At 55.8% G+C, this 20,633-nt stretch overlaps 1 protein-coding gene across 7 annotated transcripts in view; it reads right to left on the bottom strand.

Moving 5' to 3' along the window:
* Positions 1 to 286: 286 nt before the first annotated feature.
* The window catches only part of COL16A1 (collagen type XVI alpha 1 chain), a 51,335-nt gene continuing 30,988 nt past the window's right edge, over positions 287 to 20,633 (bottom strand). For 5 of the 7 annotated variants that reach the window (XM_037827894.1, XM_037827897.1, XM_037827901.1 and 2 more), the window contains 24 exons: positions 20,225 to 20,269; positions 19,392 to 19,436; positions 17,689 to 17,742; positions 17,131 to 17,184; positions 16,531 to 16,584; positions 15,034 to 15,078; positions 14,869 to 14,922; positions 14,507 to 14,542; positions 14,096 to 14,158; positions 11,889 to 11,960; positions 11,642 to 11,695; positions 10,940 to 10,984; positions 10,675 to 10,719; positions 9,413 to 9,466; positions 8,933 to 8,986; positions 6,789 to 6,839; positions 6,369 to 6,458; positions 4,804 to 4,839; positions 4,185 to 4,229; positions 3,026 to 3,214; positions 2,599 to 2,665; positions 1,648 to 1,824; positions 1,393 to 1,470; positions 287 to 648 (listed from right to left, as the gene is read on the bottom strand). In XM_037827894.1, coding sequence (XP_037683822.1) covers positions 446 to 648; positions 1,393 to 1,470; positions 1,648 to 1,824; positions 2,599 to 2,665; positions 3,026 to 3,214; positions 4,185 to 4,229; positions 4,804 to 4,839; positions 6,369 to 6,458; positions 6,789 to 6,839; positions 8,933 to 8,986; positions 9,413 to 9,466; positions 10,675 to 10,719; positions 10,940 to 10,984; positions 11,642 to 11,695; positions 11,889 to 11,960; positions 14,096 to 14,158; positions 14,507 to 14,542; positions 14,869 to 14,922; positions 15,034 to 15,078; positions 16,531 to 16,584; positions 17,131 to 17,184; positions 17,689 to 17,742; positions 19,392 to 19,436; positions 20,225 to 20,269 — 1,710 coding nt within the window. In that variant the 3' untranslated portion in view covers positions 287 to 445. The remainder of the gene's footprint in view (positions 649 to 1,392; positions 1,471 to 1,647; positions 1,825 to 2,598; positions 2,666 to 3,025; positions 3,215 to 4,184; positions 4,230 to 4,803; positions 4,840 to 6,368; positions 6,459 to 6,788; positions 6,840 to 8,932; positions 8,987 to 9,412; positions 9,467 to 10,674; positions 10,720 to 10,939; positions 10,985 to 11,641; positions 11,696 to 11,888; positions 11,961 to 14,095; positions 14,159 to 14,506; positions 14,543 to 14,868; positions 14,923 to 15,033; positions 15,079 to 16,530; positions 16,585 to 17,130; positions 17,185 to 17,688; positions 17,743 to 19,391; positions 19,437 to 20,224; positions 20,270 to 20,633) is intronic. The other 2 variants (XM_037827896.1, XM_037827899.1) reach the window with 1 other exon arrangement.

Genomic DNA, 20,633 nt, shown 5'->3' with positions numbered 1-20,633 from the left:
ACTGTGTGAGATTTCCCAGGGTGTGACCTGGATTGGCTCTGTGTTGCATTCAAGAAGTGGAGAGGGTGGGCAGGGGGTGGGCAGGGTTCTAAACGCTGGTTTCTTTAGGGAAGCAAATAGGGAGGGGCCTTTATAAACTGGTAGTGGGAGTCTTCCAACCTGCCCACGACTTCATGGCTGACCACAGAGGGGGGAAATGCCCTTTCTTGACCCCGGACCAAATGACAAAAGGAGATGCAAAATGGCTGCAGCACCAAAGGAACACCACTGGGAGTGGGATTACAGATAGTTTTTGTTTCTTTTTTTAATTGTTAAAAAAATATTAACAGTAATTAAAAAAAAACAAACAGACAGACAAACAAACATTCACAATCCATCACAGAGTCCTGAAAGCTTTGGCCATTTGTTCCCAGTGGAGTCCTTCATCTGACAGCAGATGGTTATTTCAGCCAAAAGGCCCCTTCATGTTCTTCATGGGCGGGTACTGCTCCTCCATTGGCATGGCCCCAAAGCAGTCGGAGGGGCTGCAGTGGCCAGTCTTGCCTGGCTGGCCCGTGGGGCCTGGGGGGCCAGGGATGCCGGGAATGCCTTGCTGGCCCATGGGTCCAGTTGGGCCAATCTTGCCATATCCTGGAGGACCTTGTGGACCTAGGGAAGAAAGAGTCAGAAAAGGAAAGTCAGGAGGCCCAAATCATAAAGAAAGAAGAAGGAATGGTCATGACAAATAACACCATACCTCTGAGAAATATTTCTCAGGTTACAAGGTGTTTTCATGGAAACCTGATTTGGTCTTCCCATTAATTTCCCAAGAACAATACCACTAGCTTGTATTATTGAGATCTTCCCTGTGCCTGCTTTTCATAGAGTATTTTTTTAAATCTTCACAACAATTCCTTGAGAAAGGAGCGATCAACTCATTTGGTCGGTGAGGACACAGGCTCAGAGAGCTGCCTCTCTGGTAGGTGGTGAAGCTGGGTGGCACAGCCAGGTCATCCGCTTTGGTCATCTTTTTTAGGTATACAGCCAAGCATGTGTCTTAGAGAGCACCTCTGAGGGGTTACATGACCTCCTCAAGGTTATGCAGCCAGAAAGAGGTGGAGGAGGACTTGAACTCATATCCCCTGGCCCCCAACACATCCTGCTCTCTTCCACTGTGTCATGCTAGCACAGCTGAGGACTTGAAGGCAGGGAATGTCTTCCACTTTTCTTCCCCTGTCCCCTGCTGCCCCAGGCCCTAGGAGAGTGTTGGGCAAGCATGAGTATTACTATAAATGTTGGTTGATTGGCCTGTCGTCATTTGGGGTTGTACACAATTGTGTGGTAGAAAAATACCTAAAGAAAGGGGGTCTCTGCTGCTCTGAAGTCATCGTGTCAGGGGCTGGCTTTTCCTACCTGGGGGGCCGGGGAGACCACTTTCCCCTGCGATGCCAACGCCAATGTCTCCCTTTTCACCTTTGGTCCCGGGCAGTCCTGGGACAAGAGAAATAAAATAAAATAAGTCCTATCCCTGGGTAGAAAAAGATACCTCCCAGACGGATTATTTGAAACCCATACACAACACACCATATTCACAACAGACCTCATGTAAGGCTCACGCCTGCCCAAAGAGCTCTGTGTGCCCCTCAGGGATCCAGAGGACAGAGCTACCTCTCATTCCTGGCACGCCCTGCCGTCCTTCTCTGCCTATCTGTCCGGGGAGCCCAGGTGATCCTGGGGCACCTGGCCGGCCGGGAGAACCGTCCTTCCCTGGGAGCCCTGGCCGTCCTGGAGCCGCCGCCATCTCCACGGGGAACTGCATCCTAGAGGTGTAGTAGGCCATCCTCTCTGCAAGAAAGGGCAAGGGCAGGTCACAGGGTGACCCCAAGGGGCCCAGAATGACTGCAGATGCTGCAGACGGGCTGCCAGCCTAGAGGGCAAAACAGCCTTTCTTCAGTGGGAGTCAGCCCGAGGGCATGCGATCCACCTCCTCCATCGGCTCCGGGCCCTCGCCTCCAGCCGGCTCTGCGCGGTGACCTCTCTGAAGCACAGGTCGTTTACGGCATCTTTCTTCTCGAACGCCCTTCAGTGGATGACCACTGGCTTCAGGACCAAGTCCGGACCCTTGCCTGGCATTCGAGGTCTGCTTCCCAAGCTCGATGCCTAGCCCCTCAGGATGGGGTCCAGGCTCCCCCCAGCAGGGTGTCCCCAGTCCCAAGCGCCTCGATGTAGGGTCAACAAATGAGCAGATGATCTTACAAGCAGAAAACAGGGGCAAGAAGCTTTTTAAAAGACACCGACCATCTTACAGTTGCTGCTTGGCTCTCTAAAGATCACATACTGCTGCCTCGTTTGATATCACTTTACTTGTCTGTCTGCTTTGCTCAAGTGGGGGCTTGGGGAGGGCAGGAGGGGATCATTTTATCTCTGAACAAGCAGCTAACAGGGAAGGTCTGAAGTATAACTGAACAGAGGCCAGTCAGCCCCAAGCCATTAAGTATGTGTGTGGGGGTTGGAGTGGGGAGGACATGGAACTTTGAGGAAAAGGAGGCCAGCAGAGGGTGGAAAAGCAGCTGGGAAGGGCAAGCAGCACCCACTGCCACCCAGCCGGCTGCCAATTACCATCAAACATTTTAATGATCTCTTGTCGGATGAACCTCTTGATTTCATCATAATTCACCAAGTCTCCCTGAGGAAAAAGGAGAAAACCTCTCTCAATTATACTTCCAAGCCTGGCGCTTTCTCCAGGGAACAGATATCTATGGAAATAAAGGATGAGGAGGGTGGCAAGGTGCCAGGAGCCTCCCAGAGATTCTTACTCTAAAGTCCTAACCCTCCCGAAATGGTACAAAACATTTTGTGCATATGTGCATTTCTCTGGGGAGAGGGTTTCCTAATGCCCCCACCCTCCATACACATTCAAGAACCGCTGAATGGAGGATCGCACTCTTTCCCCGTGAACGCCGGCAAACCTCCTGAAATGGTCCATGCTCCCCCCCACCTGCTGGCTCCTTGGGGCAGTGCCCCGGCTGCCAGCCATCCTCCTTACCATGGAGCCTGGAACACCAGGCAATCCAGGGCTCCCCGCAGGCCCCGGAGATCCAGGGTGGCCTCTCTCTCCAGCGGGACCCGGTGGCCCCACAGGCCCCATGGAGCCACTCTTGCCAGGTCCCCCAGGCATGCCAGCTCTCCCCTTCTCTCCTGCCTGGCCCTTCTGTCCTGCAGGTCCCACATCGCCCTACAAGGACAGGAAGTCACAGTCCAGCACTGCCAAGTGTTGTCAAACCTCCTTCATGATGTCTCAGCCATCTGCCCCTTCCTTGCTGTCAGCCCACCGTGCCCACAGCATCTCCCTCTGGACTGTGGTTACAGCATCCTGACAGGTCACTCTGCCTCACTCTCCTCCCGCAATTCACCCTCCACCCTGCCCCCACAGTGGTCTTTCTAGAAGACAGCTCTCATTATGTTACTCTCTGCCTAGAAATTCTGATGCCTCCCAGCTGCCCTCGGGATAAAGGCCTAACTCCTTGATCAGATATCCAAGACCATCAAGATGCGGTCCTGCCATACCTTCTCCAGGATCATCTTCCTGCACTTACACCTCCAGTCATACCTCCCTGGATTTCATTTGTTGGATTTCATTTGCTGATTCTGCCATGCTGTCTTAGTCCTCCCTGCCTTCGTACAAGCAGTTCCCGTGCCTGGAATACTCTCTCCCACTTCTCTACTCAGTGCACTCCTCCCACTTGGCTGAAATGATCTTGTTCTTCATGCAGCCTCCCTGACTCCCCTGGCCAACTGGGGGCTCCTCCCCTCAGAATCCTCTTCTGTAAAACTCAACACACTCTAGTATAACTGAGACTAGACTGCAGTAAACACCTACTGTTTTAGGACCTCTGCCTGTTTACCCAAGGCCAGGACAGAGAGCTTGGAATATAAGCAAGATCAAGCAGATCCTTGAAGAATAAAAGAATGAACCAATCAATCAATCAATCAATGAGTGAATAAACGAGATTCCCATTTCCCCAACCACAGTTAAGAACCCTGAAAGAGCCTCATATGGGAATTTTTCAGAGATAAGTTTGTTCCAAGCACCTCCCCCTCCTTGGCCTTCCCATGTCCTCTTTCTGTAGCTAAAGTCAGAGCTGGGAGCTGGGCTTCATGGATTCATGAGCGTCTCTTCTCAAACCCAGCCAGTGGCCACTCACCTTTGTACCAGGAAGTCCATAGAGTCCCTGTTTTCCTGGTGGTCCCTAGAAAAGGAGAGAAAAAGGCAGGGGTCAAGTACAGGCAGTATCCCTGAGCCGTATGAGGAAGGGAGGTGCAGTGAAGGGACCACCCTCCATGGCCTTAGGTCCCCAGACTGTGACTATGAGAAAGGACAACAGCCTTCCTGCCAAGAGAGGGCTGGAAAGCCTGGAAGGAGAATGACATCCTCTGGGTCACGGCTTCGTTTGGTCATGGTGGCAGGGTTCCTCGTCACAGAAGAAGGGAGGTGAGAAGTCAGAAGGAAAGGGCCAGAATGTGGCAAGTGATGGGCCTGGCAAGAGCTGGTGCCCGGGAAATGTTGATTTGGGGTTTATTATTATTATAGACTCTGACTGGGCACATGGAAAAAGGAAACAATGAAAATAAGTCTTGTTCCCATCCTTGTTCCCTAGTCCCCAGTTTCTCTCTCCAGAGCAGCAAGGATTACCAGTTCCTTGTGTATCTGCCTAGAGAGAGGGTGCATACGGGGAAAGTTTACTGAACAAACAGGGGCCAGGATGAAGCAAGAGCAACAAGAAGCATCCTTAGGGGAAAAGGAGAAGCCCAGCACCACAGTACCTCTTTGCCAGCTGCCCCATCCATGCCTGGTTCACCCTGGAGGTGGAGAGCAATGGGAGACATGATGAGCTCCAACCCAGCTTGGCCTCACATGCCTTGCCTGGCCCACTGAGCATGCCGAGCTCCCTGGCCCACCAAGAACCCATGGTCCTCCAGCCCCCACCCTCTGACACTCTGGGCATGGCCCATGGAAACTAAGTCTCGCACCTCTAGCCCCACCTTACACCCCAGCCTGGTCCCCAAGTCCCAGACTGAGACCCTGGACGTCCTGACTCTGAACTCTCTGAGAGAAGAGCGCACCGTGCCTGCCTTGCTCTTTCTTAGATCCTCACACACTTCCTGGCTTTGCTATCTGCTAAATGTTTTTGCTGAGTGAATGCAAGAGCTGTGCCTCTGTCCTCCTGTGAGGTCTCTGAGATCCGCCAGGGTGAGCCTGAACCACTCCCTCCCCAGGACAGGAGAGTCTGCCTCCCTGGCCCAGCTCCCTCCTGCTGGGATGCTGGGAAGGAGGTATCTGTGATTGCACGCGAGTGGTAAATTCATCCCAGCCTGCAATCACAGAGGGAGGAGGGTCCAGGGACCTACCTGGGGTCCTTGGCAGGAATCTGAAGAAGTGCGAGTGGCGGAGCTCCTAGCAGATGGCTGAATGACTTCCCCCCGCCCCAGCTGCAGCCATTCACCCCATCCCAGGCCACCAGCTCCAGGGGCAGGCAGGGACCACAGCCATTACTACTGCTCCCCCAGAGACAGTCTGTTTTGGTGGAAAGCCCTGACCTGAGGTCTAGGAGACCCAGGACCCTGCCTCAGCTCTTCCAGGAAACTTCTCAGCCCTGAGACCTCCATCATTTCCACCTGATGTGGTTCACTGATCAGGAACGTTTGAAAGAGGTCACATTGCTCTGTGACTCGGGACACAAAGTCTGGAATCAGGCAGGCTGGGGATCAAGTCCCAGCTCTTCCACTCACTAGCTGTGTAACTGAGCAACCTACTTAACTTTGCTGAACCTCAGTTGCCTCATCTGTAAAACAGGACAACCAGACCCACTAAACAGGGTTGCAGTAGAGATTAAGTGGCAAAATGTACATTGAGCACTTAGTTCACCATCTAGCACATGGCCACTGACAATATATTGCAGCTGTGAATATTAAACATTAGCCAAGACCAAGGAGTGGTTTCTGGGGAGCTGAGAAAGCTACAGCAACAGTACTGCAATGTCTTGTTGCTGACATTTACGAAGATTTTCTGTGGTTACCAACAAGCTCCCCAAGTGAAGGGGCAGGAGCAGAACAGGGACCAAGTCTCCTCTGTCCAGCACCCAGCTGAGGGCTGGTATTGGTCTGTCATCAGAGGCAGTGACCTTGTGTGCAATTGGCACAGCACTGACTTGCAGGACTTGTCTCTTCTTCCAAATATTGTGATCCTCAGGCATAAGCTCCAACCTGCCATCTTGCCATGCTAACAGCCTCTCCTTCTCTGGAGAGCCCAGATTGGCAGTGCTGAGCTCAACTGGCAAAGCCAACTGACCTTTCCCTATGGGGCTGGGCCATGGATGGTAGGGCCTTACCGGGGGGCCAGGGTGTCCGGGTGGGCCGGGCTGGCCTGGAAGGCCTACAAGGCCTCTTTCTCCAGTGGCTCCCCTGTCTCCTTTCAGGCCCTAGAGGAGAGAAGGGAAGATGATGAGAGGGGAGGTGAGGCAGTGGGGTGGACCCCCATGTAGCTAGAGGCAGACATCCCATCATGCACCAGGCACCATGTCCCGCCTCCCAGAACCCATGGTGGGAGGTTGTGCTGTGTAGTCTTGCAGCAGGGCCCTAGGATGGCCTCCTGCCCTGTCTGAAGAGAGGCTGACACCAGGGAAGAAGGAGGAGAATGGGGGCAAACCGTTCTCAATCCCTTAGCCCCCCCCCCCCCCCCACCGAAGGAGCCCACAGCTAAGCTGGGCAAAGTCCCTGGGAGGGAGGGGCGAGGGCAGCATGTCACTCACCACTGCAGAGATCCCAGCCGGACCTGGCTGACCTGGAGGTCCTGGTGGCCCCTAAAGAGTGATGAGTCAGTGGAATGTCAAGAGATGCCGGTAATAAGGCCTCTGGGGAGGCAGAGAGGGGCTGACACAAGAGGCCTTCCTCCCAGTCAGCCCTCAATTTCTGCAGTTTCATTCTTGTCCTTAAACCTTTTCTTCTCTTCTAGTCCTGTGCCTAAGCTTTTGCCAGAAGATTTGTGCCCAGAGTTCCAATAAAGACCCTCACTCCTACCTCATACCCAGTGAGGCAGCCAGGGCAACCTGAGGGGATGATCTGAGAGCCGCCCACCGAGGCCAAGTACAGAGGGCTGAGGCCTGAGGGAGCTACTATGTGGGCCTGGGGTCTCCTGAGCCTCCCGCTTCTCTGGAGGCTGCTCCACTCCCTTCCTGTTCTGTGGGGGGAGTAACAAGTAGGAGCCAGGGGGCTGCATAGCAGGGGCGGGAGGGGCAGGGGCCCAGCTCCCACCCCAACATCCACACGGATAAACTCCGTGGCTTGGCACTCGGACCCTCGCCCTGGTCTCCTGCCATACCCCATCACTTGAGTGCACAGGGACTCCTTGTTGTTCGCCAAACCCCCCAGGAGGGCTCCCTCCTGGCCTGGTGAGGGCTGTGTCTGAAATGTCTCCCCCACCTCTGATGGTCACATCCTGGCCTTTGAGGCACAGCTCTCCCTGGTCAGAGGTGGCACCATCTCTGCACCCCAGGGTACTCGGTTCCCTCCAAAGCACTTCCCCCAACCCGGACTGAAAGTTCCAGAGTCCACGGACTCTGTTCTGCTCATCTCAAGTCTCTCGGGGTAGAAATGTCCAGCACTGGGGCACACAGCTGAGCAGCTGAGCTGGACATGTGGATGGGAGAGGGGCAACCCAGGGCCACCCAGGCCTCCAGGTCCCTGTAAGTCTCCAGTGAGGACCCGATTCAGTGTGGACCCCTGGACACATCACACTCTCCCTTCACCTGTAATGTGAAGGGACCGGGCTAGACCTGGGGTTCCCAGTCAAGGACCCCTGAACCTCTTTAGAGCCATAAAAACATGATGGGGATCTGAACATTACATTTTTTTTTGGTCATGAATTATTTTAACATTTCAAAAAGCCTCCTGAAAATTTCACAGCCAGCCACAATAGGGCTGCAAGAAAACACCGTGCATTTGCTTTCAGCTGGAACCCTCTCAGCTTGGCATGGTCCAACCGATTAACGGCACTGGTTGGCAGTTGTCTATGTTACTGATGTCAATGTTATTGCTTAATAAATGTCTTCTCCAAGTCGCCCTGTCTTGGTAAATTCTGCACCTACTTACCCAGTGGCTCAAGCCAAATGCAGGAGTCACCCTCCGTCCCTCTCTCCCTCCCTCTGGCAGCCCCCTCCCCAGGTAATCACGAGTCCTCTACCTCCAAACACACCAAATCTGCCCACACTTCCCCCTCTCTGCTACAACCATCCACCCCTGCTGAAGAAGCCCCCTGGTTGATAGCCCTGCTTCCCTGTGCTCACCCTTCCCCAAACTCCTGGCCAGGCCTCCTGGGCCCTCTGGCCCCATGTCCTTCTATTTAAGCTCACCTTCCCCTTCCCGGCACGCCCTCCTGGCACTACACCCCAGCCACGCTGACCTTCCTCAGACCCACCAGGCTGGCGCCGTGCCCCTCCCCACCTTGGGCTCTTGTGCCAGCTGCTCCCTGGGCCTGGAACACTCTCCCCCAGGTCTGTCTATAGCTAGCTCCTTCTCAGCTCAAATGTCACTTCTCCTTCCCAGTGCCCACCTGTCACCTCATATCATTGCTGGATGCTTTTCACATTAATTTTTTTGTCTGTTGTGACTGCACAAAGGCTTGGTAGATCAGGGGACCTTGTCTCTCATGTTCACTGCTGTGGCCCCAATACCTGGACCAGGCCTGGGATGGGACAGTGCTTGATAAACACTGGTTGCATAATTGGATGACCTTTGTTTGAACACGGTGAAAGGCCTGGAAACCACTGGGAGCCCCTTACAAGGCCGGCCCTGCTCCTCCTATGGTCAGTTCTTTCATCACCAGCTTGCCCGTCACCATCCTGCCCCAGCCGAATCCTAACCTCACAGAGGAAGAGATGAAAATGGTTTAACTCACAAGATGGCCAGGTGGACCGGGTCTTCCCTGGGGTCCCATGGCACCAGGCTCACCCTGCAGGAGCCAGAAAAAAGAAGAAATGAGACAAAAACAGATTACACACACACATGGCTGTGAGGTGAGGGGGCTGAGTGGAGCAGGTGGGAAAACCACCGGCCAAGCCCGGCCTCAGATCCCTGCCTTCCAGAGCCTGAGGGACCAGCCCTGCCCAGTGAGTATTGTTGGATAAAGAAAGTGGAGCCCCCAATCCAAGGAAGCCAGGCTCTGCCCTTCAAGGCTGGTGACCCAACAGCCTCTAGGGAAGGGAGCCGTAAGAGGGGGAGAATGTTCAAGATTGTAGTATTCAGCGAAACCTCTCCCAGAAGGGCAAGGGGAGAAGGTGACTACTTTGCCGGTGAGCAGGAAGAAGCCGCTGCATCCCAGACTCAGCAGAACCCAAAGGTTGTCCAAAGGTAGCCTATGTGAGCCCCAGGCCATTACCTCCGCTCCAGGCCGGCCACTGCTGCCAGGGGGACCCGGTTTGCCACAGTCACCCTGGAAGAGAGAGAGAGAATTGGAGCCCACCAAGCCTCTACTTGGCAATCCACCCCACTCCACTCAACCCCACAGGGGCCCTGCCACCTGCCCGGGTTCTGATGCCCTCAGGCTGGTGGATGGAGAAGCCCTGACCAGGGCTTCCGCCAGGCACTGGTGGCCTCTGGTGGCTTGGATGCGGCATTGTCACGTCAGCCAGGGGTCAGGGGTCACCTCTACCTAGACAAAGCTGCCATGCCTTGAGTCAGGTCTCAAGGAGAGCAGAGAAAACCTGCTTGGCAGACATTACCAGGCTCTCAATAGATGGAAACAGCCCAAATGTCCATCAGCTGATGAGTAGATAAACTGCGGTATGTACATACGATGGAATATTACAGAGCTGTACGAAGGAATGACGTCATGATGCGTGCAACAACGTGGATGAATTTTGAGGACATTATGTTGAGCAAAATAGGCCAGAAACAAAAGGACAAATAATGTATGGTCTCACTAATTCGAGCTAACTATAACGAGCAAACTCGGAGTTAAAGTTGAGAACAGAGGTTATCAGGAGATAGAAAGAGGGCAGCAATTGGGCAATTGATGCTTAAGGAGTACAGAGTGTTTAATAAGGTTGATTGTAAAGGTTCGGAAATGGACAGCACAATACTGTGTGATGGTAGCACAATACTGTAAGTGTAAGTAACAAAGCTGAGTGTGGTATGTGTAGTGTTAGGTGAAACCTAAAAATAAAGAAAGAGGAAGGCTAGGGTCATGTATGTCATCAGAAAGAAAGCCAGAGGATAAAACCTGGGACCGTATAACTTAGTGAAACCTAGAGTGGCTGATGAGAGTGGTTAATATAAATATAAGACTGTTCTTACATGAACTAGAACAAAAGTTGTCACTATTACAAGGTGTTAATAATAGGGTGGTATAAGGAAAAAAATACAATTAATGCAAACTAAGGTCTATAATTAACAGTAACATTGTAATATTCTTTGATTAATTGTAACAAAGGCACTATACCAAAGCTAAATGTCAATAACAGCGGGATATAAGGGGTATGGGATTCTTTTTTGGAAGAAATGAGAATGTTCTCATATTGATTGTGGTGGTGGATGCATAATTATGTGTTCGTAACAACAGGCATTGGTTGTACACTTAGGATGGATTGCACGGTGTGTGAATAAAACTGTTCAAAGAAAAAGAAGTTACCAGGCCCTTACCTTAGGTCCTGGGAGGCCAGGATGTCCTGTTTTCCCTTTGAAACCCTGGAAGAAAAAGCAGGAAGCTGTCATGCTTGTCTGCCCCTTGCCTCAACCAGAGGCCTCTTCCCACTCCTTACGTTAAATAAGTCAAACCAGTCCAAAGATACAACATGGTGGCCACGGAGAATCGAGATTTTAGTTGCCCACCCACCCAGGCAGAGCCTGCTACTTGCTCAGTCTTCAGGACCATGGAGCTCCCACTCCTTTCTGCAGTTCAACTTACCGGGGGTCCCATGATTCCGGGGGGTCCAGCAGGACCGGGGTCCCCCTAGAAAAAGAGACCAGGGCACTGAAGCAGAAGTCTTGCCAAGCCTGAATCCAACCCATTCACCACCGTCTTTTCCTTTCTCCAGCCCCTCTTCCCCCAGCTTCCCTGGGATGGAGGGAATGTCACATGGGGCAAGGGGAAGAATCCAAGTCTGGCTCAGCCCCTGACTGTGGACCCTGGGTAAACCCTGGCTCCTCTCTGGGCCTTACCTTTCCTTCTTCTGAGTACAGAAGGAGGTTGAACTTGATGCCTTGCCCTTTGCCATGGCCCCATTCCTTTCAGATTCCCCAGCAAAACCAAACCCAAGATGCAAAGGGTTGCTCAACTTCTTCTATGTCTGTAGCCTGATTCTTTCTGGAACTCAGCCTAATTTCTCTAGCTGCCTAAGTTTCTGTATATAAATTAATTCCCTTCCTGTCCTACCTTCGCTGAGACCCAGTACGTCCAACCAGTTAGGCTACCAGAAGGACTGAGAAGCCAAGGGGCTCTTCTGCCACCAAAGAGTTGGGGTGCAGTAGGAGACAGACCAAGGGAAGGCATGGGTGCCCCTTGACAGAGGTGGGGAACATTTCAGTTCCCTTCATCAGGGTTCCCTTGACTTTGGCTCCCAGAGAAGAAAGAAGAAAAAAGGAGTGCCCTCCCAGCCCATCATCTCACCCTCAAGCCAGGCTTGCCGTCCTTCCCATCCAGACCATCCAGTCCAGTGGGGCCCTGGAAGCAGGAGAAAGGCATTCCTGCAGGCCTAAGCTGGAGTCCCAGGGGGCCCGAAGACTGACCCAGCCCCTCGACTCCCTCCAGCCCACCCTCAGCCAGCTCCCAGTGCTAGCAAACATACACACATGCATGCACATGCACGCGCACACACACCCCACAGGTCCACCAGGCTAAGAGGACCAATACTCACCTGAATGCCGGGAGGTCCTGGTGGCCCAGGGGGACCAGGCATGCCTGATGGGCCGCGAATCCCCTCACTGCCCTGGAAACCAGCCCCCGCAATGGTCAGCAGGGCCTTGCCCCCCTGAGGTCTAGGTCCTAGACCAGGGGGACCTGGTGACTACTGGAGTTCAGGACAGCTGGCTTCTAATACTAGTCTGCCCTGGTAGATTCCACAACTACCCCCCAAGAGGATCTATCTTCCACTGCAAATGTTCCCCCTTCCCTCCCTGCTCCACGAGGAAGAGGCAGAGCCCACTTGGTCCAGTGTCTTCTTCAGGGCTAAACCAGGAGCTGGTGTGGCCAGTGCTCAGGGATGTGTGCTGAACTGAAGGCATCAGTTCCAACAACGTGCTAGGCCCTAAATGGGCATTGATGTCCCCAAGATGAGTAAAGGGTGACCTCTGCCATCAAGGAGCTCACAATCCGTGAGGGTCACAGGCCCATGGCCACCAAGGGCAATGTGACAGGCCACATGCTCTGTGGGAATGAGGGCTGGGGGAGTTCAGAGAGGGGGCACTTCCCTCTGCCTGGGGGACAGGGAAAGAGTCACAGAAGTGCCCCCAGACCCTGAAGGATGCCTGGGATTTAGGCAGATGGTACAGAAAAAGGCATGCCAGAGAGAATGCAGAGAAAGGATAAAGGTTCGGAAGTAGTAACATGCCTGGTCCCCCCAGAGTATTGGGGTGGGGGGAGGTATAAGATGGGGAGCCCGCGTGGGGGGAGGAGAGGCTGGAAGAGTTGGAGCCTGACTTGGGAGGGCCCAGAATGCCAAGAAAACTCAGTTTTCAAACTGTACTTCTCGGGGCCATGGGGGTTCCTGGAGAAACCTCTGTGCTGAGGGCACGAAGTGGGGGCCCAGAGGGTGGGACTCCAGGACCCCCCCCCCTTGCCTTAGCCAGAGCAGCTCCACTTGATTCTGAATTACAGATTGGGTTTTTGCTTGTGATTCTTTGTGAAGGAAGAGCTCAGGACTACAGAATAAAGCCTGAAAACCACCGCTGCAGGCACTCGGAGCTACTAAAGATTCAAGGCAGAGGAGTGATGAGAACTGAAGTGTAGATAAGAATGTTTACCGGAGATAGGGGTGGGCGCAGGCCGGCGAAGAGGGCCGCTGCAGCTCCCCGGTGGAGGGAGGGTGACTGCCCAGCAATAGGGAGAGCGGGGATGGCAGGAGGAGGGAAAGAGAATAGAGACCCAAGACCCAGCAGAGCAGGGAAAGAGCTTGGGGGACGAGGGGGTCATTGCAATGCCCCCAGCCACCAGGAGGGGTCAGCACAACCCTGGGAAACGGCCCCCACTGGGAGCCAGGGCGGAGAACCACTGGCCAGATGTTTGGGATTCTCCACAATGACCGGCCTAAGGAGAGCAGGCAGCCCTGAGACGCAGAGCCAGCTGGCTTCCTGCAGCACAGCCAGCTCCAGCCAGCGGGGGCTTCCCTCAGGGCGGGATGAGAATGCCCCTCCCACAGGGAAGGGAGGCAGCAAGGGGTTGCAGGGCCCTCCTGGGCTGGGAGGGAAAGTCTCAGCTCTGCTGCTAACACTGTGAGCCCCTGGGCCACTCTGCTACACCCTCCCCCGGCCTCAGTGAGAAGTTAAAGCAGGATGGCCCTTCTTCCTGGTCCCTGCCAGCTCTGAGGCGTGGTGCTGTGTGTGCTTTAGAGCAGAGAGACTTCCCACCAGGCTACAGGCCTCCTGCCCTTTCATCTGGGCCATGGTCCCCCACCTCTACCCCACCTCAAGCTCTGAAATTAGTCTTGGGGGCCCCTTACCCCCTCCCCACCCATCGAATCCGGGGATCCCAGAAGTTAGGCTGAGACGGAGATGTTAGCCCTCGAACCAAAGCCAAGCCCCATTTCCAAAGTGTATCAAGCCAGACCCAGGGGCAGAGAAGATGAGGCAGCCCCTCACTATCCCCTGGTCCTCCTCCCCACCCACCCTCCCTGCCTTCTCCCCTCTCCCCACAGGCCAGGACATCAGGTCACAGAGGCTGGTAGGTTCCTTGGGACCGGCTCCCATCCCTTGGAGCCCACTCCTCTGCCGGGCCCCTGTAGCCATCCCGCAGTTGCTGGCCCAGCTTGGAGATCTTTGCATTTCCCAAAGGCCTGGGGTAGGGATGAGGAGTGGGGGCTGCGTGGCTTAGATCAGCGCACTTTTGCCAGCTTGGGGTCCTGCTTACCTTCTCCGCCTGGGGACCGGGTGGGCCAGGTGCTCCAGCTTTGCCTGGGAATCCAGGGGGACCCTATATCAACAGAGGAACAGGTGGGAGTGAAAGGGGGGCTGGAGAGGCAGCTCCCCTTCTTTCCTCCTCCTGTTTGTGTTACACTGCTGTAATGCAGTATGTTTCGATTCCTTAGAAACACCCACCCAGAGCAATAGGTCTGGCTCCCCCCGCCACTGGGCTGGGGCCCACCCAGGAGGCCCTGCTCCCAAGGCCCCGGCTCCTGGAATCGGGCCTGGCCACCCGGGCCATCCTCCCCTGCCTCTTCCCTCCCTTCCCAGGCTCATCCTCATCCCAGCCTGGTCTGGTCAGGCTGGCCCCTCCCTGACAGGCCACATCAGACACAACCAGCTTTGTGTCTTCACTTACCGGTGGGCCTGGAAAGCCTGGCTGGCCTTGAAATCCCTATGGGAGGAAGCAAGGGACAGTTGGCTGTGCCGCCCCCTCTCCTGCCTGGCGGTCCAAATGGAAAAAATGACAGAGTGAGGCAGCCCCGAGCCCCTGGGGCCTGGGCTGGGAGGTAGCTCCACTTGAGATGCTGGCAAGAGAGACCATTAGCATGTGCTGGGGATGGGGAGGCAGGGGGTGGGACTTAAGGGCAGGGAGACTCTAGCTGGTCACCCCTGTGCACGTGAGGGTGACCACCAGGAAAGAGGACCCCTGTCCCCCCGGCTCCACCCAGCCATCCACCATGGTCAGGATGGCCTGGCAGGTCACTGTCACCTACTCACCTGGTCACCCTTCTCACCCGAGTTTCCTTGGGGTCCTCGCTCTCCTCGGGGACCCTGTCACCCACACAGAAAAAGCAGTTGGAACCCAATCTTTCTTCCCTAGAGCCAGGTGCAGGACTGGGACCAGGGGCCCAATGTCCTCCTCTCCCCTGCCCCCTCACTCACCGCTGGGCCTATGGGACCTGGGAGGCCTTCAGATCCTGGTGGGCCCTGCAGACACATAGCAGAATTGGACCCTCTGGCTGGGGTAAGTGGGTATGGGTGGAATGGGGCAGGGACAGTGCCATGGCTGGGGACAGAGTAGAGGCAGGGGATGGCAGGGCCTCCCCTCTTTCCTGAACAAGTGAACCAGCCTTCAAACTGTCTCACCACCTCCTGGCTCACTCCAAACCAGGGAGCAGATGGCTACCATCTTCTCTTCCTCAAGCACAGCTCTGATTATGTCACTCTCTGGCTCAAAAACTGTCCATGGCTCCCATTTACCAACTGAATGAGGAGACCACTCTCCACCAATGTTATTTTTTGAGTTGTTCTATAATCTGGCACCAACCACCCTTTCCCACGTCACGTTGCTCCCTTTCTTGTCTTCTGCTTTGCTCTGGCCAGACTGCATTCTTCCCTGAACATGCACTGAATGTCTACACCCTGGACCTTCGTTATCTCAAAGCCCACCATTCCCCAGCCCCTCTAGGTCTTTTGAAACTTTACTAAATCATCGCATGGCTCAGAGCCATTCCTGTGGTTCCCCCAGCCACAGTCCACTCTCTGGGGTCCCCCAGCACAGAGAACCGTGGCTCCCTCCCTCATTCCATTCAGGTCTCAGCTCAACGCCACCTCCTCAGAGAGGCCTTCCCCACCCTCCCTTCCTGCGCTCTTTTCCTCCACGGGTCTTAGCTCTCATGATTTATATGTATTTGTTTATTCACCTGTTAGCTGCCTCCCCCACTGGAATGTGAACTCCATAAGGGCAGGGACACAACTGTTTTGTTCACCACGGTACCCCCAGCAGGCCCACGAGGAGTTGTTATTGAATAAATGCGCGATGGGGTTTGCTGAATCCCACTGAGGCCCAGTGGAGATTTGTGAGGGAGGAAAGATAAGGCTCTGATCCCAGTTTGGCTGACCCCAGATCTGAGGATTGTGAGGTTTGTCACCAGACAGGCTTGGGTTCAAGTCCAGGCACCACCACTAGCCGGCTGCAGGACTCTGGCTGAGTCACGTCAGAGCCTCGGTCACCTCATCCAATAACAATCCTGCTCCCACGCTCAGCACGAGCTCCAGCAGGGCAGCCTCGGGGGATCATTCCCAAAGTCACTGGCCCCTCCAGGGATGGAGGCCGCGTGGAGCCCAGCCTAGAGTCCCAGGCCCGCCCCTGCCAGCAGCGGGGAGGGGGAGGACTTCTGCCAGCTGACTCCCCGGCCCCCCTTCCCAGCCTGTCTCCCTGAAACCCACTGGGATTCTCCTCAAGCTCCCGCCTCCGCAGCAACCAGCCTGCCTTGGCTGCTTGAGACGCAGCTGGAGCGACTCAGGGGGGCAGGGGAAGCAGGGGTCACGGTCTCCTCCTTCACCGGCTGCTAGGAAAATCTCCAGGCTGCCGCAGGGCAGGGAACAGCTCGGGTTTGAAGCCCTTTCTCCCACCCCCGCACTTGAGCGGCGACTCACCGATTCTCCCTTCTCTCCCGCAGGCCCCGGGTAGCCACGCTCCCCCTTGATGCCCTGACAAGCAAGCGGAGGGAGAGCAGAATTAGCCCCGTGGCCTGCCCACTACGGCGCTAATGCGAGGGGTGGAGACTGCAGCTGGCTCACAGACTGGCACTTAGAGGCAGATGGCACCAAGGGAGGCAGCCGGGGGAGGGGAGAGTGGCTCCCAGAGCCCACCTGTGGCCCTCAGTGGAAGGCGGGGACACACCCACCCACGGGCTCCCGGGTGGGGGTGGAGCCTCGGCACTGTCTCCCCAACTCTCCCACCTCCAGGAGGAGGCGGATTTCGGTTCCGGCTGTGTCTAGGCCTCTGGGAGGGCTCTGAGAGTCTGGCCCTTGGTGTACAATGGCTGGAATGGGTACCCAAAGGCAGAGTGGCGTGGCTGAGCCACCCACAGAGGGGGGCTGCCCAGATGACCTGGCGAAGGCATCGGCTGAAATGCTTGGAAAGGTGGGAGGTGGGCTTGGAGGGCGCTGGCTGGTGGATGCCCAAGCCTAGTCCTATCCTGACCACTGCCCCAAGGCTGACGGGGGGCCCAGGGCCGGGATCCCCATACTCACAGGCAGTCCTGGAGGGCCCACGGCGCCTGGGTAACCAGGTTGCCCTGGAGGACCCTGTAAGGAGAGGAAGGCACGCTGGAGCAGCCCCCAGCATTTCTGTTCCTGCCTCCCTGGGAAAGAAGGCGGCCAAAGCCAGAAGGTCCGGAGCTGCCTTGCAACAGGTGCCCATCCACCTACCTGGTACAGTCACTGCCTTGGGCCATTTCCCTAAGCCCGGGTCCCCTTGGTCATGACCACCAGCAGAGGACGGTGAGGACCAGGGAGGAGGGGCTGGAGGGGCAAGATGAACGCCACAGGAAGAGGGAAGGAGAAAAGCTCCCAGTATACTGGTGGAGGACGGGTGACGGCGTGTTTGCTCCTCACGGGGAGCCAGGGCACATGGGGATAGGCCCCATTAGATCCGGAGGGGGCACAAAGACCCCATACAGAGGGAATCAGGGCTGAGGGGCAGTGGGTTTCAATAGAAGGAATCCGACTCCCATCCTCCACTTCCTGTGGCCCAACCCCAGACTCCCCAGGGCCCTTGGTCTATCTCCTTCCCCACCAGCATCTTCTTACCGGCTCCCCCTTGTCTCCTGTCAGGCCCCTGAGGCCTCGCTCTCCTTGAAGACCCTAGGGGAGAAAAATCATGAGAAGTTGCAGAGGAGGCAGTCCCTCTGGCCAACTCCTTCCCTGGCCCGGCAGCCCTGATTCCCTCTCTAGGCAAAAGTGGAGGTCACTGGTGGCCCCTGGTGGCCCTGGCAAAGTGACTGTAGGAGGTGAGCCTCAGAAGGGTGACTGTCAGAGGCGTAAACCCCACATATGGGTGCCTCTCAGGAGCATGGCCCCCAAGTGGCTGACTCTCCGAGGGTACCTCTCAGGCAGGTGACTGTCACTGAGGTGACCTATTATGGTCACTTTTGGGGGTATACCTTTAAGAGGGTGACAACATGTGCTCTTCCTGAGGACGAATGGCAGGGGAGGGGCCCCCAGAGGATGCTCCCCACCAAGATGTTTCACCAGACCCTTGACACTTACCTGTCCAAGCCACCCTCCAAAAACCAAAATCACCTTCTTTTAGGGGTCAAGGGAGAGACATGGGAGGGCTTCCTGCAGAGCAGTCCCGTCACTTGTCAGGTGGGAGGGGCTATCGATTTCGATCAAAGCCAGAGCCCCGCCCCCTCACACCTGCCCTGGCCCTCGCCCATTCGTCTCCAGGAGGAGTCCCACACCTGCCCCTTCCCCCGCGAGAGACGGCGCCCAAACCTTTCCACAACCCAAGACAGATGGCTAGACGGACAGATGGCCCCTTCACCCAAGCAAGCAGAAACACACACAGTCCGGCCAGAGATGAGGGCGTGGGGACAGATGGAGCTGCGACGACGAGGGCCGGCCCCTGGGCCTCCACCACCAGGCCTGGGAGGAGAGGAGCCAGGCCCCGGGAACACGAAATCTGACAAACAGGAGGTTAGCGTCCGTGACCCAGGAGGGAGCAACAGTGAGGACGGGGGCGACTGAAACACACCTGTGACGACGACGGAGGCAGAGCAATTAACGACACCTGGCAGGAGCAGGCCAAGGCAATGGGCACAGAAGGGCAGGGCCTCGCGACACCCAGAAACCCAACTGGCTACTCGCATGTTCTCTGCTTTGGAGCAAACTGGGACTGGAGCCAAGGAGGAGGAAAGGAAGAGGAGGCGGAAGCCGAGAGTTTCCTCTAGGATGATGGGAAAGGTGCAGGCAGGGTGGCCCTTAAATCCCTGGGGGGGCCTCTGGACAGCCCCACCAAGCAGCAGGGCAGCCAACCCGTGCCAGCCTGCAGCGTGAAGCCCTAAAGCTCTGGCATCGCTGCCGGGCTCTGTGCCAGGTGCCCGGCCAGGCCCCAAGAACTACTTTCAGCAAATCTTCGGTCAACACCAAAGGTGGAAGACGTGGGGGGCAAAAGGGAGAAAGGGAGGAATAAAGAGATCCCTGGAGACGTCAGCTTAAATAAGAAGGTAAAGTAGCTCAGGAGGCTTAGAGGGAATGATATGGGATTGTGGGTCAGGGAGAGAAGGGAAGCAGAAGCTAGTGGAAAAGAGAAGGTTAGAGAAAGAAAGCAGAAGAGGGAGGGGGGAATGGAAAGAAGTCAGCCTGGAACCTCAGGGAACCTGTGTCGTTAGCTACGGTGCCTGAAGGGGGACAACAAAAACATGGAAGGCACGATGGAGGGGGAGACGAACAAAAGCCACAGAGACCTGGCTGGCAGGGGAAGGGGAGGCCGAGCAGTGCTAGGTTCTTACAGGCAATCCAGGGGAGCCAACAGCACCAGGAAAACCTGGGGGGCCCTGGTGGGAGAAACAGGCAGGTCACATCTCGTGAGCACGGTAACCCTGGGGCAGTCTGGGGGTCACAGGCAGAGGAGGTCAGGGGGATATTTCAATGCAGCTGGAAAAAAGACTCGCTGAAATCTTGGCCCGGAAGACATCTGCTCCTCCCCTATGCTCCAGGCAGAATGGCTCTGCCATCAGCAGAGACGCGAAACCATGCTCAGTGTCCAAAAGTTCTCCCTGCGTCTAACCGGGTGCCCTTGCTGGAACGGACACCCATTTCTGTCTTCCACCCTCCATAGAAATCGTCCTAAGGCGCCTCCCATCAGCCATTTCTTCCCTCCAGAGAAAGCATTTGCAACTCTCCCTGTCACTTCTGCTTTCCTGCCCTGTCAACACCACAGAGGACGTCAGGGTCCATGCTCCTGGCCTGGCCTTTGTGGACCTGACCTACGCATGGCCCTACAGGGTATGGAGGGTGGGTCCCCTCCTGGCCCCTGGCACTGCGGGGACTCGTGTCGCGGGAGCATGTGGAGGTCTGGCCAGGCAGCTGCACGTTCCCCTGGCTGCTGAGACTGTGAGCCTGGCAGCCTGGATCCACTGTAACAAACACAGCAGGGACGGGGCAAAGATACACCCGAGGCCCTCCCCTAGGCAGGAGCACAGGCAATGGGCAGAGCAGGCTGGTTCCAGGGGTACGGTGGTGGGAGGGAGAAGCTCCCTCTTTCTGCCCAGCCCACCTTCCTGGGACAAGGCAGCAGAATGGCATCTGGAGGTTATGACCCCAGGGAATCATAGATACTTACAATAGGGCCTGGGGGACCTGGGGAGCCCCTCATGCCAGGCGGACCCTGAAAAAGAAGCCAAGGGAAACGGGATGAAGAGGCCCAGGACCCACAGAGCCCAGGGTCTCAGCAGGCTGTCCTCCCAGCTCCCCATAGCTGGAGTCAGCAGAGGGCAGCGGGTGTCAAAGCAGGACCATGGAGTTAAAATGGCTTTTCATTTGGTTCATTCAGTCATTCAACAAATACTATGTACCAGGCACTATGCAGCTCCTATGTACCAGGCACTCATCCAGGTGCTGGGGACACAGCAAAAAATAAAACAGATGAAATTCCCTGTCTCGTGGCACTGACATTCTAGGGGGAGAGGGGGACAGTAGCAAACAGAACAGGCACAGGCACAAAGCTGGTGCTCAGCAGATACCCGTCAAGG

This window comes from Choloepus didactylus, chromosome 2, assembly GCF_015220235.1.
Source record: "Choloepus didactylus isolate mChoDid1 chromosome 2, mChoDid1.pri, whole genome shotgun sequence".
Classification (NCBI taxonomy): Eukaryota; Metazoa; Chordata; class Mammalia; order Pilosa; family Megalonychidae; genus Choloepus; species Choloepus didactylus.
The sequence above is the reverse complement of the archived record's forward strand: the minus strand, read 5'-3'. Positions and strand labels throughout refer to the sequence as shown.